A 13,986-nucleotide genomic window follows, 5' to 3' on the forward strand; every position below is an offset into this window, starting at 1 on the left:
GATATGATATTGAGATTTTTTTAATATAAATGGATTAAATGAACTGGATTAAAATCCCTGAATATTCAGTTTTTTATAGATCTAAAACAATGTTTTATTTTAGCTATTTTTATATATATTTTTAGATTTTAAAAAATGATTTTTGAACTAAAAACACAGAAAAAATGGATTAAAAAATGACAATGATTGATTTAAAAGGGGGAAAATCAGGAAATTTAACATACATCTATACTCTTCATTTGAATTTGATCCTAAAACAGAAAGTCACCACTCATGATTTACTTTCTCGGGCCACACAAAATGATGCGGCGGGCCAGATTTGGCCCCCGGGCCGCCACTTTGACACATGTGCACTAAAAGCAGTAAAATGACAAAAAAAGCACACATTTTCATGTATTTAGAAATTCTGAAAATAGGTACTATATAGTATGATACTGTTAAAATAGCAATAATAATAACTTGTTTTACAATTAAGAATGTGACACACATTGCCGTAAATGGAAATTTAAATATTTTTGGGGATGGTATGATCATTAGGTTGGACTTTTTGTGATGACCATTAACAGGATATTTCTTCTGGCATGGAGTTGATTAAGAGGACTGCAAATGAATGCCTTTGCACATCCTCACTTTTAATTGATGACTTCTTCCATCCCCCCTTTTATTTGATGCCTTGCCACATCCTCACTTTCATTTGAGAAGGATCTATCAATCAAGTCCGAGTTCCAAAAGTCAGCACTTCCATGGGCCAGGATCTCCCTCCCCCGTCCCGCGTCCACCCACCCCCGAACTTTCAGCAGCTGGAGTTAAATGACGACAACGAGCGACTGCTGATTGAGCCTCGGCTACAATTACCAGGCCCGAGTCAGCCCGAGTCTATTTTGACCGCCTTTCCAGCCCACCTGACTGGAAGCGATGATGTCGAACGGGGCTAGCGTGACTCCCGGACGGTCCGTTGGCAGGCGTAGCACGCCGCGAGCGGTATGCGCCTTCGTGAGAGGATTAGATTGGCCGAGGAACACCGTCACCACCGCTTGAAGATTGAATCCCTCGGCGGATATTTTTCTCTCTGCAGTGCTATTTTTTTTTAACAAGAGCTTTTGACTAAATTGACCAATAAAATGGCATAATGCAACGTGGGTGGAAGCAATTACAAGAGCCTAGCCTTTCTTTGGTTAAAAGGTCAATAGGAGAAAAATGAGTCCATAATTGGCATTGCGTGGTGGAAATTTGTGGCTAATCTATATCGCAGATCTGACGTTGGAGATTCAGATCTTGTGTGTGATGCGTGGTTCCAAGTACTTGACTTAATTGAATTGCGCTCAGAATGGAATGGTCGGGTGGACAGTCCAAAATATACCCAAATCCCCTCCCCTAGTTGTACTATATACTATTCTCTATGAGGCCTTTATACATATATTTGCAACAACAACAACAACAATAAAAACCTTCAACAAGACAAAGAAGCTCCATTCACAAATGCATCGGATAACTAAATATTTGTCTCGTAATATAGCAACGGAAAGAAAGTCATCCGATTCTTTACAATGGCATCTCCAGAAACGTAAACGGAGTCAGTCGCCATATTTAGACTTTGAAACTAAAGCGGCAATGTTATGTTTGCTTAGCCACAATCTCATATACCACAGGTGTCAAAGTGGCGGCCCGGGGGCTAAATCTGGCCCGCCGCATCATTTTGTGCGGCCCGAGAAAGTAAATCATGAGTGCCGACTTTCTGTTTTAGGATCAAATTCAAATGAAGATTATAGATGTACATTACATTTCCTGATTTTCCCCTTTTTAAAATCAATCATTGCGATATTTTCAATCCAATTTTATTTCTTTTGTGTTTTTAGTTCAAAGTGCATTTTGTAATGTCTAAAATTAAATATATAGATATTTTCCGTTTTCCACTTTAATATTGAACATAATTAAAAAATACATTTTGTTTCCATTTGAAATGAAAAACATGATTAAAAGACATTTTCCATTACTAAGAAAAAAGCTCAAATAAACATTGCTTTAGATCTATAAAAACGGACTATTCAGGGCTTTTGATCCAGTTCTTTTAATCCAATTAAAAAAAAAAAAAATCGAAATATTATATCTAAAATGGTCCGGCCCACATGAAATAGAGTTCACGTTAATGCTTTAAAGTTTGCTAACCTCTACTGTAGCCATAGTGTTTTTCTTTTTTTGCTAGCAAAGCCTGGAGTATTTCCATAAAGGTAGAACGGAAGGGTTTCAGTTCGCGGTCCCGAAGCCTGGCAACAGGCAGCCATGGTGGCAGCTGCTATTGCCACGCAACTGGCAGAGTTAGTCAGATAAACATCCCCAGCCAGGAACAGAGGGCTCCAGTTGCTGCCAAGACAAGTGTCTTTCACTCCGTCCGTCACTGAATTTAGAAAAGATTAACAGAACATCAACAGAAACTTTCAACAGAGTTCGTCGTTGCCTTTCTTTGGCGCGGACCAAAGTGCATTTGGCTCCAACTGTTTTGGCGCTACCTTTCTTTTTTTCACGTTGCCATTTTTTTTGCCAGCGACACGGGATTTGAGCCTACGCGTACAGAAACGCGGTTCAAGTCGATAATATGGGCGGAGCCACATGCTAAAATATGGATGTCAACAATTGTGGAGCTCCATCTGTGGGACATTTGGCTAATCACAGGCTAGCTAGAAGAAATTCTGTCTCCTCATTAACTCCCTTTGACTACTTTTTCATTCACTCATTTTCTGAACAGGGGGGTGCTGGAGCATATCCCGGCTCACTACGGGCAAAGGGACACCCTGAATAGTAGCCAGCCAATCGTAGGCTCGGGACAACCAAGCAGAGGTTGCTTCAGCTAGCTTAGCATGCATGTTTTTGGGATGTGGGAGGATCCTGGAGTACAGTAATCCCTCAATTATTGCGTCTTTACTTATTGTGAACTTAACATGATTTTTTTCCGCTATTGATTTTAAAAAAAGTATATATATATTTGTTAAAGTTCATAAAAATGTGAAAATCCACGCTAAAACTCATAGGCGGAACCCACTCTTGCTACTAGGACTCAGTAATGATGAAAAAAAGTTATAATAGGGGTATTTCTACTTTGCGATTTTTCGATTATCACGGCCACATTTGGTTTACATTAATTGCGATATTCGAGGGATTACTGTACCCAGAAAAAAAGCCACACAGGCCTGGGGAAAACGTGCAAACTCCACACAGTGAGGACCGAGCTAGGATCAAACCCAGAACCCCAGAACTGTGAGGCCGACATGCTAACCACTCCCTCACCAGGTTGTTTATGGTTTGCTCATTCAAAGTATAATTGAAGGAATGCTGAAAAAAAGACAAGACACTTGCATACCTGTCAACCTCTGCCGATAACTGCCCTTATAAATGATTATTGATTCCCCTTACAAACCCCCCAAAAACCTTACAAACACCGTACGACTCGTACGGTGTTTGTAAGGTTTTTGGGTTTTTTTTTTAAGGGGAATCAATAATCATTTATAAGGGCAGTTATCGGCAGAGGTTGACAGGTATGCACTTGTAACTAACAACATGCGTAATGCGCGCACCATTTTATCGGTGGGGGGCGAAAGGTTGACATGTCTGCGGGACTTGCGAGAAGGAATAGAACAAAGAGCAGAGATTTTCTAAATAAAGGGGCAGCCCGGCTCCAAACATCCCACTAATCTTTTCGGGGATTTAACTGGCTGGAAACACAACACCGCTTTGAATATGTGCAGATTTTCCAAGTCATTTATAGACCCTCATCACCGCCACGGTGGGGAGCAAAGACCCAAGACCAAAGACTGGGGAAAGTCGGCACGCGGGATCGCCATGCTCACCCACGTGAGGCGGCGGGTCGTTACGCTAACGAGAGAAAAATGCTCGGGTCAAAAGTGATCTTCTTAGAATTTCTGGAATTGCTTGTGGGAAATCATCAAAATTCAAAACAAATAAACGCCACCAAAAGAGCAATGTGGGTTTATTTTTTGAACTTGGGCAGTTCAACGTAGAAATAAAAGCCAAAATTCAAACAAAAAAAACAAAAAAACGCCACCAAAAGAGCAATGTGGGTTTATTTTTTTAACTTAGGCAGTTCAACGTAGAAATAAAAGCCATCAATAAAACTATAAATACTAGGTCAAAAGATTACAAATAAATGACGAATTCAGAAAACTAAAGTCTAAGTAATGTAAGAAATTAAACGGTGCACCTTATAGTCCGTAAAATACGGTCAATTCAAAGTTGACATTTAAAAAAATGTATTACCCGTTTACTTAATGTATCTTTCTCTAATATTTACTTAATATTGACATTTATTTGAGGACCAAAAACAAAATGTTGGGAATAGGGATGTAAGGAATTCTAATTTAAGGTTTTTTTTAAACTGTATTTTAACTCCTAATATAGTATTTTTCCTCGATTTGGAGCAGTGATTTTTTTTATGTTTGCTGTATGCTTATCAGCGTTGATCTCGGTCGTATGACATTCACAAGGGAATTGGGCCCGAATTATTAGGAGCATTATTGGATTAAATAATAATGCCAATTTGCTCCCGTTGAGTTGCTTTTTATTGATTTTGAACTGTCAAAATGCAGGCAAAACAAGGGCAACTTTTTATGTTTCATCAATTTCAACCTAAACATCACTCCTGCGCCTAATTAAGCAATTGGCCAACACCTGGGGTGTGCAATTTTTTTTTCCATTTGAACCGGGAGGTCGTGGGTTCGATCCCAGGTCGGTTCTCACTATGTGGAGTTGGCGTGTTCTCCCGGGCTTTTCTTTAAATGACTTTTGGGATTTAATATTCGTAGCTGTCGTCTTTTCTAAGACACCGATATTTCATCTGGACGACGTGAGGGAATTCCGAGGCAAACGATCTCCGACAAAGTCGTGATTGAGTGCCTCGAAGCGGCGACAACGGGGTCCGGGGGTCCGTCTTCCCCTGACCTTTGGCGTGGAAGTTGGCAGGACAAGGACGGACGGGCCAATGGCGAGACAGCTGCACTTTTATCCCCGGGACTGACTGCTGCACAGCTGAGCTGGACACTAAAGAGGTGGCGGGGTCAGAGGTCACCATGGGCCAGCTGCACAAAAGTAATGGGACACCCTACCGGGGAAGAAAATAGCTCAAGCCTGCTTTGCAAAATAAAACTATTCACTCAGATTTTGTCTTCTGTCTCTTGTTGGTATATTACCGTATTTTCATGACTATAAGGCACACTTAAAAGTCTTAAATTTTCTCCAAAATAGACAGGGCGCCTTATAATCCAGTGTGCTTTATATATGGAAAATAAAATAAAATGTGTCATTCATTGAGGGTGCGCCTTATAATGCAGTGCGCCTTATAGTCGTGAAAATACGGTACATTATTATTATATTTTTGATTGACCTTTACAACTGAAGCCATTTGAACACTATTATACTTACAAAACAGCATATCTGAACACAAAACAGTCTTATTGCATGTTCTCAAATATCCAAAAGATGTGTTATTTAATTTACTAATATTAATGACAGTAGTCTATTTTGAGTGGGCGTATGTATTGAAAAAAAATACAATTCAATTCCCTACTTTGGCTGATGGCACATATTTGTCAAAATGCAAGGACTTATCATTTTTTTTTAAAAAATCATTTTTCTGCAAGAAAATATTTTTAAGGTGAGATCATCTGAAAATATGAGAACAGCTTTTAAAAAATCAATCAGCCTTAAATTCAAAATATGGCAATTCAGGGGTCATCCAGAAATTCTCTCAAATCAAAATATCATGCTCTAAACTTGATAAACTTTGTTTTCATAAAAGTCTTGTCACATCTTTCATCTCCAATTTATGCCCCCCCCTTTCCCACCTGTCAAACTTGATTCTCATTGGATTATGACTACCATATCAAAACAAACATGACATCCAAAGATGACAACTCCCATTTGTATACATTTTCTGACGAATTACGAAGAGATAAATGGAAAAATGGCCGCCCGTCTCATTTCAATAACATCTAGCATTTAAACCTTCTGTTATGTTTGCGTGTTCGAAACCCCAAAAGTGCATGGCTGGGTCATACGACGGAACATATTTCCCAAATGTGACACTTATTATGCCAAGCTTTGGAGCTCGTTTGGAGCCTCAGCGAAGCTCGTGATGAACCGTGGAACAAAGGCATACAGTATGCATGAAAATATGCCCCATTGCGCACTAATCCAATCTCTTAAATCGGCGCTCTTTGATTCAAACGCGTGTCATCCGCCGCCAATTAGTCCAATGGAGTCAAAGGACATGGCTTCCTGTTTTTATGCTCGCCGTGTACTGCTTTTATTTTCATGAACTTTAGAGCTTCTCATTCATTAACTTGTTGTCGTATAGCTTATGTCAAATTGACATTGTTTGATTTGCAGTTCAGTCGGGTTCCGGATGATGACATTTCCAGGCATGATTCGCTGGTTAAGTGTTTAGTGCAAGGGTGTCAGACTCGGGTTGGTTCGCGGGTCGCTTTAACGTCAACTTGATTTCACGTGGGCCGGACCATTTTAGATATAATATTTAGATATATTTTTTTATAAATGGATTAAAAGAACTGGATTAAAAGCCCTGAATATTCCGTTTTTATAGATCTAAAAAAATGTTTATTTTAGCTTTTTTTAAATATATTTTTAGATTTTACAAAATGATTTTTGGACTAAAAACACCAAAAAAATGGATTAAAAAATGACAATGATTGATTTAAAAGGGGGAAAAATCAGGAAATTTAATATACATCTATACTCTTCATTTTAATTTGATTATTTTTTTATATATTTTTAGATTTTACAAAATGATTTTTGGACTAAAAACACAGAAAAAAATGGATTAAAAAATGAAAATTATTGATTTAAAAGGGGGGGAATCAGGAAATTTAATATACATCTATACTCTTCATTTTAATTTGATCCTAAAACAGAAAGTCGCCACTCATGATTTACTTTCCCGGGCCACACAAAATGATGTGGCGGGCCAGATTTGGCCCCCCGGGCCGCCACTTTGACACATGTGGTTTAGTGAGTCGGGCTCGCAGTTCTGGAGTCGTGGGTTCGATCCCAGGTCGAGTTTGTATGTTCTCCAGGTACTCTGGTTTCCTTCCACATCCTAAAAACATGCATGCTAAGCTAATTGATCACTCTAAATTGGCCCTAACTATGATTGGTTGTCCTTCGTCTCCCCGTGCCCTGCCATTGGCTGGTTTAATTGGAGTAAAATTGGAATTTTGAAGGACAATTTTTTGCTTCTAATTGTCAAAAAAGAGAAAAAGGTTTAAGAAAAAGTACGACATTGAGCAGTCACTACGGAGAAATACCTGGGTCCAACACTTTGAGCCGTAAAGACCCCCCTTTTCTTGCCCCCCGCCCGGACTAATCTCGGCGCGGAGCTCCACAAATAGAGCGCTCGGAGCTTAGCGAAGCCGTGCTGACGTGGAGAGAATCCAGGGACCGTCGGGTCAGGGAAAACCTGAGAGAGAGTCAACGGAGGCGAGAACCGAGTGGGCTCCGGGGGTCCGGGGGCCCGGGTAGGGGGAAGAAAATAGCGCTATAATTTGGCGCCACGTGGGGTCCTGTCAACACCGGGCCTGGATACAATATCTTGGGAACTTGGGAGCTTTCCAACTGTAAGCGTCTTCTCCACTGAGGGGGTCCGCCATCATCTCGGGGGGGGGGACACCCGACACATTAAGTGGCATCCGTCCCCGTTCAACAATGTCAAGTGACGCGACGATCCCGTTGCCGCTTGGTGTTTGTTTCCCACAAACGGGAAAGACGGCAAAACGGCAAATAGGAAACGCCGCCCGGTCTCGGCCGACGCAAAGAGGCGGAGTGACCGTAAAAGGCGACGTGGTCGAGAGTCGCCGCCGAGCGAACGGAGGGCCTGGTTGAGAAGCGCCGCTTTATTTATAGCGCTAGAGAGAAAAAAATCCCGATAGCAACCCACCCACTGGTAATTTTGCACCTCCCCTATTTTCAATTAGCCTCTCATGGGTGGAGTAATACAATTGACTAGGGATCTCCCGCAGAATCTCGCCTCAGTCTAAACCAGACTCGGCACGGGCACAAACTTCACACACGGGAAGGTAAGACCCATCCACACCCATCTTCGTTCCCCCTCCATCCCCCCATCCATCTTTCCTCCCTCCATCCATCTATTCCCACTCATCTTCATTCCCCATCCATTCTTCCCGTTTCCAAAGCCCCGTCACCTTTTCATCATCTTTCAAACTCTTGACTCACCATCCTCAAAGAGGCCTTCCTGGCAGCGGCCTCTTTGATTCTTCCCCCATCCCATTTTAAATTCGTTTCACTTTCACTGGCGCAGATATTTATATTTATTTAGTTTCGCCCAGAGTCGACCATCTCTGATCTAACGGACACGCGGCAGATTGAATAATCAATTCAATGTCATTTATCTGAATTAGATGAAACCTGGAGGTCCATTTTTGGGCGTCGGATCGCTGACTTTTCTTTTTAACCCTATTTTCTGCATTTTTGAACTATGGAAAATAAAAATATATAGATAAGATAGCAGGGCAATACTTTATCGCACAGATGAAATATCAATATTGAATTATAGCTAGTTGTTTAACCTGCCAATATGACAATAAAAATAATAATACATAAACAGAGTTGCTGATAGACGTCATTTTTAACAATGTAAATATAACATTATTCATTCATTCATTTTTTTGAGCTGCAGGGGTGCTGGAGCTTATCCCAGCCAACAATGGGCAGCCAATTTCAGAGGAAAAACATATATCATTTTCTTTTGCGCGCATCATTTCAGAATATCACAAATATCATTGAAGCAATACAATATTGGCACTCGTAATTCATGTGATTTTTATATCCACTGTATTGTTAAATCACTTCAAAAATAGTTCAAATCAATTGTGATTACAGAGAAAATATATCTATACATAATTATTTATTCATAATGGATAGTAGAGTCCGCTGATAGCTCATCACAAAATTGCCATGAAAATATATTATTATGATTACAATGTTGTTTGTTCACCTATGAACATTGTTCAACAACTATAATTCATCATTATAGTGAGGATATGAATGTGTGGTGTCCGAATATGATCATTTATGGGGGCAGCGATAGCATTGCGCTAATTTGGTCCTCGGATTCCCAGCACTAATCTGCAGGCACTAAAATAAATAAATAAATAAAAACAGCTGTGCTGAAGTTTACGACCATCGACCCACAATTTGGTTCGTCATCTCACACTGGCTTTAGCATCAAAGAGAGTCCAAGTATTAGTAGCTCTTTTTATTTTTAGCTATCAGATACATTCTTGCGTCACCTAGGTGAGTCAGAGAGACGACCGCAGAAGGTGGCCGGGGTCAACGGAAAAAAAAAAGAAAGCGTTCACCTCTGGAATATTTTGGGAAAAGCGCCGTCACGCTGACATGACACCGGTGGAAGGACTTTAAAGTTATTTTCTAAGTTATTTTTATAGCCAGAGCAAATGGAGGGTGAAGCTATAGGCTGTGGAATGTCCATAAAAACAGCAGTTGGGAACTTGGGGGATCTTTGAAATGACCCCTGGCAGTCCAAAAAGCAACACAAGCCTCCTATAAAAGGGCTCACGTGCATTGTACGCTACTTTTAGGCACAGGTGGATAAAATAGGGCGAGGTTAACCATGCCAAGTGAGTAGAACAAGGGTGTCAGACTCGGTTTGCGGGCCGCATTAACGTCAACTCGATTACATGTGGGCCGGACCATTTTAGATATAATATTTAGAGTTTTTTTTATTTATAAATGGATTAAAAGAACTGGATTAAAAGCCCTGCATATTCCGTGTTTTATAGATCTATAACAATGTTTATTTTAGCTTTTTTTAAATATATTTTTAGATTTTACAAAATGATTTTTGAACTAAAAACACAGAAAAAATGGATTAAAAAATGACAATGATTGATTTAAAAGGGGGGAAATTGGGAAATTTAATATTCATCTATACTTTTGATCCTAAAACAGAAAGTCGGCACTCATGATTGACTTTCTCGGGCCACACAAAATGATGCGGCGGGCCAGATTTGGCCCCCGGGCCGCCACTTTGACACCTGTGGAGTAGACATTATGCCAAGTGCCATTCCAGACTGCTAAAAAAATTCACATAAAGTGACGAGGGATGCCATCTTGATGACAACTGGTGGTTAACTGATGGATGGATGGATGGATGAATGCATACAGTAGCAGGGCGAGTTTTGGTATGCAAAAATTGTGTGTGTGTGTGTGTGTGTGAACCCCCACTCAGTTCAAGTAGACTGATGGGGTTATTTATAGCCTCTTCAGTTTTAGACAGTGGCGGTCCGTGCATTTTCTCGTAGCGCCTTCAACGAATCAATCCAACCCTCAAAAACGATTTTATGGCTATAAAACCTCTACTGCAGCTACAGCTGCGACACATAAAAAATAATCAATAAATCAATGCACAAAAATGGGGTAAAATCCGCTTCCTAGCAGCATTTAATGATTAAATACAAATACTGGAGCTTTTCAGACATTACATTATAATATATGATTCAGATATTTCTTAGGCCAGCAGAGAAGGCCTTGAAGGCCCTGACGGCCCGCCACTGGTTTTAGACCAATGTGTAAAAGCAACAGGAACAACACATGCTCATCTTTTGCTATCGTCTTTGTGTTTATTTTTGTTTTTGATTGTGTGTCAGGCGACCAGTCGCGGGTGAAAATGACGGAACGCTACGACTGCCACTACTGCAAGGAGTCCCTGTTTGGGAAGAAGTACGTCCTGCGCGAGGAGAATCCCTACTGTGTCAAATGTTACGAGAGCCTGTACTCCAACAGCTGTGAGGACTGCAAGAAGCCCATTGGCTGCAATACTCGGGTGAGTGCCCATATTAAAAATGTCAAATAAATCATTTCCACATTTTTCAGGGAATGTCACCCAAATGTATGTTTTGCCAACCTCGGGAAATGAATGCCCAATTTATTTTGATACTCGTGTAACACCCTCCGTTATATACTATCTACACAATTGACTTATCTTCTTAATATTTCATTTTTTTATTTGCATATATCTGAATTTCTATTGATTTGAATAGTAGTCAGTACCGTTTTGAATTTCAATTGTAAGGAGAAACATTGAGGAGGAAAAAACTAAATTGACCTTTTCTTGATTGACAGAATGAAAGGCTCCTTTTTTGGGGCAAATATAACAAGTATTATAAGTTTATTGTTATGATATGTATCCCCCGTCCTGGCCCTGACAGGATCTCTCTTACAAAGACCGCCACTGGCACGAGGACTGCTTCCAGTGCTTCCCGTGCAAGCGCTCCCTGGTGGACAAGGCCTTCTCCACCAAGGACGAGCAGCTGCTGTGCACCGAGTGCTACTCCAACGAGTACTCGTCCAAGTGCCACGACTGCAAGAAAACCATCATGCCTGGTGGGCCAGATTGAGGGCGCAAAGGGAGCTCCTCGGAGCTCCTCTGAGCTCCTCTAATTCCTCCTGCGCTTCTTCTCCGCCAAGGCTCCCGGAAGATGGAGCACAAGGGCAACAGCTGGCACGAGACCTGCTTCACCTGCCAGCGCTGCCAGCAGCCCATCGGCACCAAGAGTTTCATCCCCAAGGACAACCACAACTTCTGCGTACCCTGCTACGAAAAGCAGTTTGCCATGCAGTGTGTGCAATGCAAGAAGGTAAGAAGAAGGGGCGGGCCCAAAAACGGGCGGCCTGCTCAGATTCCGTAGCACTTCTCACCTCGAACACTAGAGGGAGCTCATCTCAGGATGTCTTATCGGGCGTGTTGAAATCGATCTGGAATCTGTAGTATGTATTATGGGATTTCGCTTTCAAAAAATGAACTTATAAAAGAAGTAGTCCTTCATAATGAATTTAGCATTAAGCTAGTCTGGTTCATTATTGCTATTATTTTTTTTGCTATCATTGGACAAAAACATAAAATTAAAAAGAATCCAATGCCACCTATTTACTAATCTTTTTCGCTCTTTTACATTGTCTGGACATTTGTTCTTTATTTTATTAGGTCAATTCCCCAAAGTTGGATTATTTTAGCACTTAACTCGTTCACAGCCCCCGGCTAACGGTTTTACGGGGACGTCCGTTTTTAGCCCATCACCACGGGCGGCGTGACCTACCGGGAGCAGCCTTGGCACAAGGACTGCTTCCTGTGCACGAGCTGCAAGCAGCAGCTGTCCGGCCAGAGGTTCACCTCCAGAGATGACTTTGCCTACTGCCTCAACTGCTTCTGCAACCTCTATGCCAAGAAGTGTGCTTCCTGCACCACCCCCATCAGCGGTACGTATGCTAACCGCACGACTACATTCCTAATGTAGAAATATAACAGGACTTCAACAGGATTGGATTAAAATATTTGGGGAAACTGGTGTAGGGGGACAAACTATTCCAGGGCAATTTTTTAGCTGATCAGAAACTGAGAACAAACAGACGTTAAAGTAATAATAGTATAATGGTAAATAACAGGCTAAATAGGCATCTGATAACATTTTATTTTTCTTAACACGCCCAATCTAGGGGAAAAAGGTGCGACTTATAGTCCAGGAAATACGGTAGTTGGACATTCACCATTCTATCACATGGAGCATTTGTGTATTTTTATCAACTTCAAATTGTTAGCGTGCAAGTAGGCCCTACGCGTTTTAACATTTCCCTTCTAGGCATGCCTTTTTTAAACAAATTTGAGGTTTAATACAATTTCTAACATTGTAGCGAAATTCCATTCCATTAGATCAAGTCAAATTTGTGGGAATTTAGCTTATATTTCATTTTTTTCAGGTCTGGGAGGCAGCAAGTACATTTCCTTCGAGGAGCGCCAGTGGCACAACGACTGCTTCAACTGCAAGAAGTGCGCCGTGTCCCTGGTCGGCCGCGGCTTCCTGACCGAGCGCGATGACATCCTGTGCCCCGAGTGCGGCAAAGACATCTGACGGACGCGCGTCCGTGAAAATCCTCTCCCGACGGAGGCCACGCGTACACTCCGCTGTCACCGTTACCTTCTAATGTACATTGTTGAGCTAATATCGGACTAAAACTGATGACAAAACTCTAACCGAACGATAACTTGCATGAAAAAAAGAAGACGTGTTTGGTAAAAATGAAGTAGGGCCTAGAAACCAGATGCAGATTGCACGCTTCTAACATGACTAATCCCTGGGTTGCGCCTGGATGAGTCACTTCGGAACACTAGATGACTAGATTTGGGTTTAAAACGTAGTAAATGTGCATGGAATCAACTTTATGGATGTGAGACTTACTCAAAATAAAGTTTTAACAAAGCATAATGTTTCTTTTTCCAATGGCTTCTATCCATTTTTAAGAGGACAAATGAGTTGGAATGTTAACAAGCAAACTCCACACAGGTGGACCGACCTGAATTTGAAGACAGCCCCTCCCACTCTTCCACAAAACACCTCCACCCAAAAGGCACCAAAGTTTTTCAAGCAGTCCCCTCCCCCTCAACCCAAGTCCAATTAAAGCCCTCGTTAAATGCCTCCCCATTAAAGTGTAATTTCACCCCCCAAAGTATCCAAAATATGTTCACAAAATCAAGGCTGAGTCACAGAGTTATGATAACAAAGGTCTTTATTTGACTTGGCTGTGAATTGTAGAACAGGTTTCAGCTTTATCATACATATTAAACACCTAACACACACAAAAAAACTAGGTACAAATATCACAAGTATCTATAGACTTCAGCGGGGGTGGGCAAACTACTCGTCAAAGGGCCGCAGGGGGTGAGGGGCGGCTTTGGCTGCTTTGGCTTCAAGTTCGAAAGAAAAAACCTTTCCACAATTGTGGTATGTTACAAGTGCAATCAGTGGATTGCAGTCAGGTGCTGGTATTTGAGCCCAACCCCCGTTGGATCAACCCCTGTTGGTTCTTGGCTCTCTGTGTCTGTGCTGAATGTCTTGTGTCATATACTATATTCAAAGTACATTCTCACCC

General features: G+C 41.3%; 1 protein-coding gene across 1 annotated transcript; it reads left to right on the forward strand.

Moving 5' to 3' along the window:
• Positions 1-10,708: 10,708 nt before the first annotated feature.
• On the forward strand, positions 10,709-13,140 carry fhl2a (four and a half LIM domains 2a). Its single transcript, XM_077617054.1, has 5 exons — positions 10,709-10,885; positions 11,271-11,445; positions 11,530-11,699; positions 12,132-12,318; positions 12,817-13,140. The coding sequence occupies exons 1-5, from the start codon at positions 10,730-10,732 to the stop codon at positions 12,966-12,968; spliced, it is 840 nt and encodes a 279-aa protein (XP_077473180.1). The 5' UTR covers positions 10,709-10,729; the 3' UTR covers positions 12,969-13,140.
• Positions 13,141-13,986: the final 846 nt, after the last annotated feature.

Source organism: Stigmatopora argus, chromosome 13 (genome assembly GCF_051989625.1).
Source record: "Stigmatopora argus isolate UIUO_Sarg chromosome 13, RoL_Sarg_1.0, whole genome shotgun sequence".
NCBI classification, from domain to species: Eukaryota; Metazoa; Chordata; class Actinopteri; order Syngnathiformes; family Syngnathidae; genus Stigmatopora; species Stigmatopora argus.

Excerpts from the sequence above, each read along its gene's own strand:
- fhl2a (XM_077617054.1), top strand. The coding sequence starts at position 10,730 with ATGACGGAACGCTACGACTGCCACTACTGCAAGGAGTCCCTGTTTGGG. Across the intron at positions 11,446-11,529 it reads CAAGAAAACCATCATGCCTG|GCTCCCGGAAGATGGAGCAC; the intron begins GTGGGCCAGATT and ends TTCTCCGCCAAG. Across the intron at positions 12,319-12,816 it reads CTGCACCACCCCCATCAGCG|GTCTGGGAGGCAGCAAGTAC; the intron begins GTACGTATGCTA and ends CATTTTTTTCAG.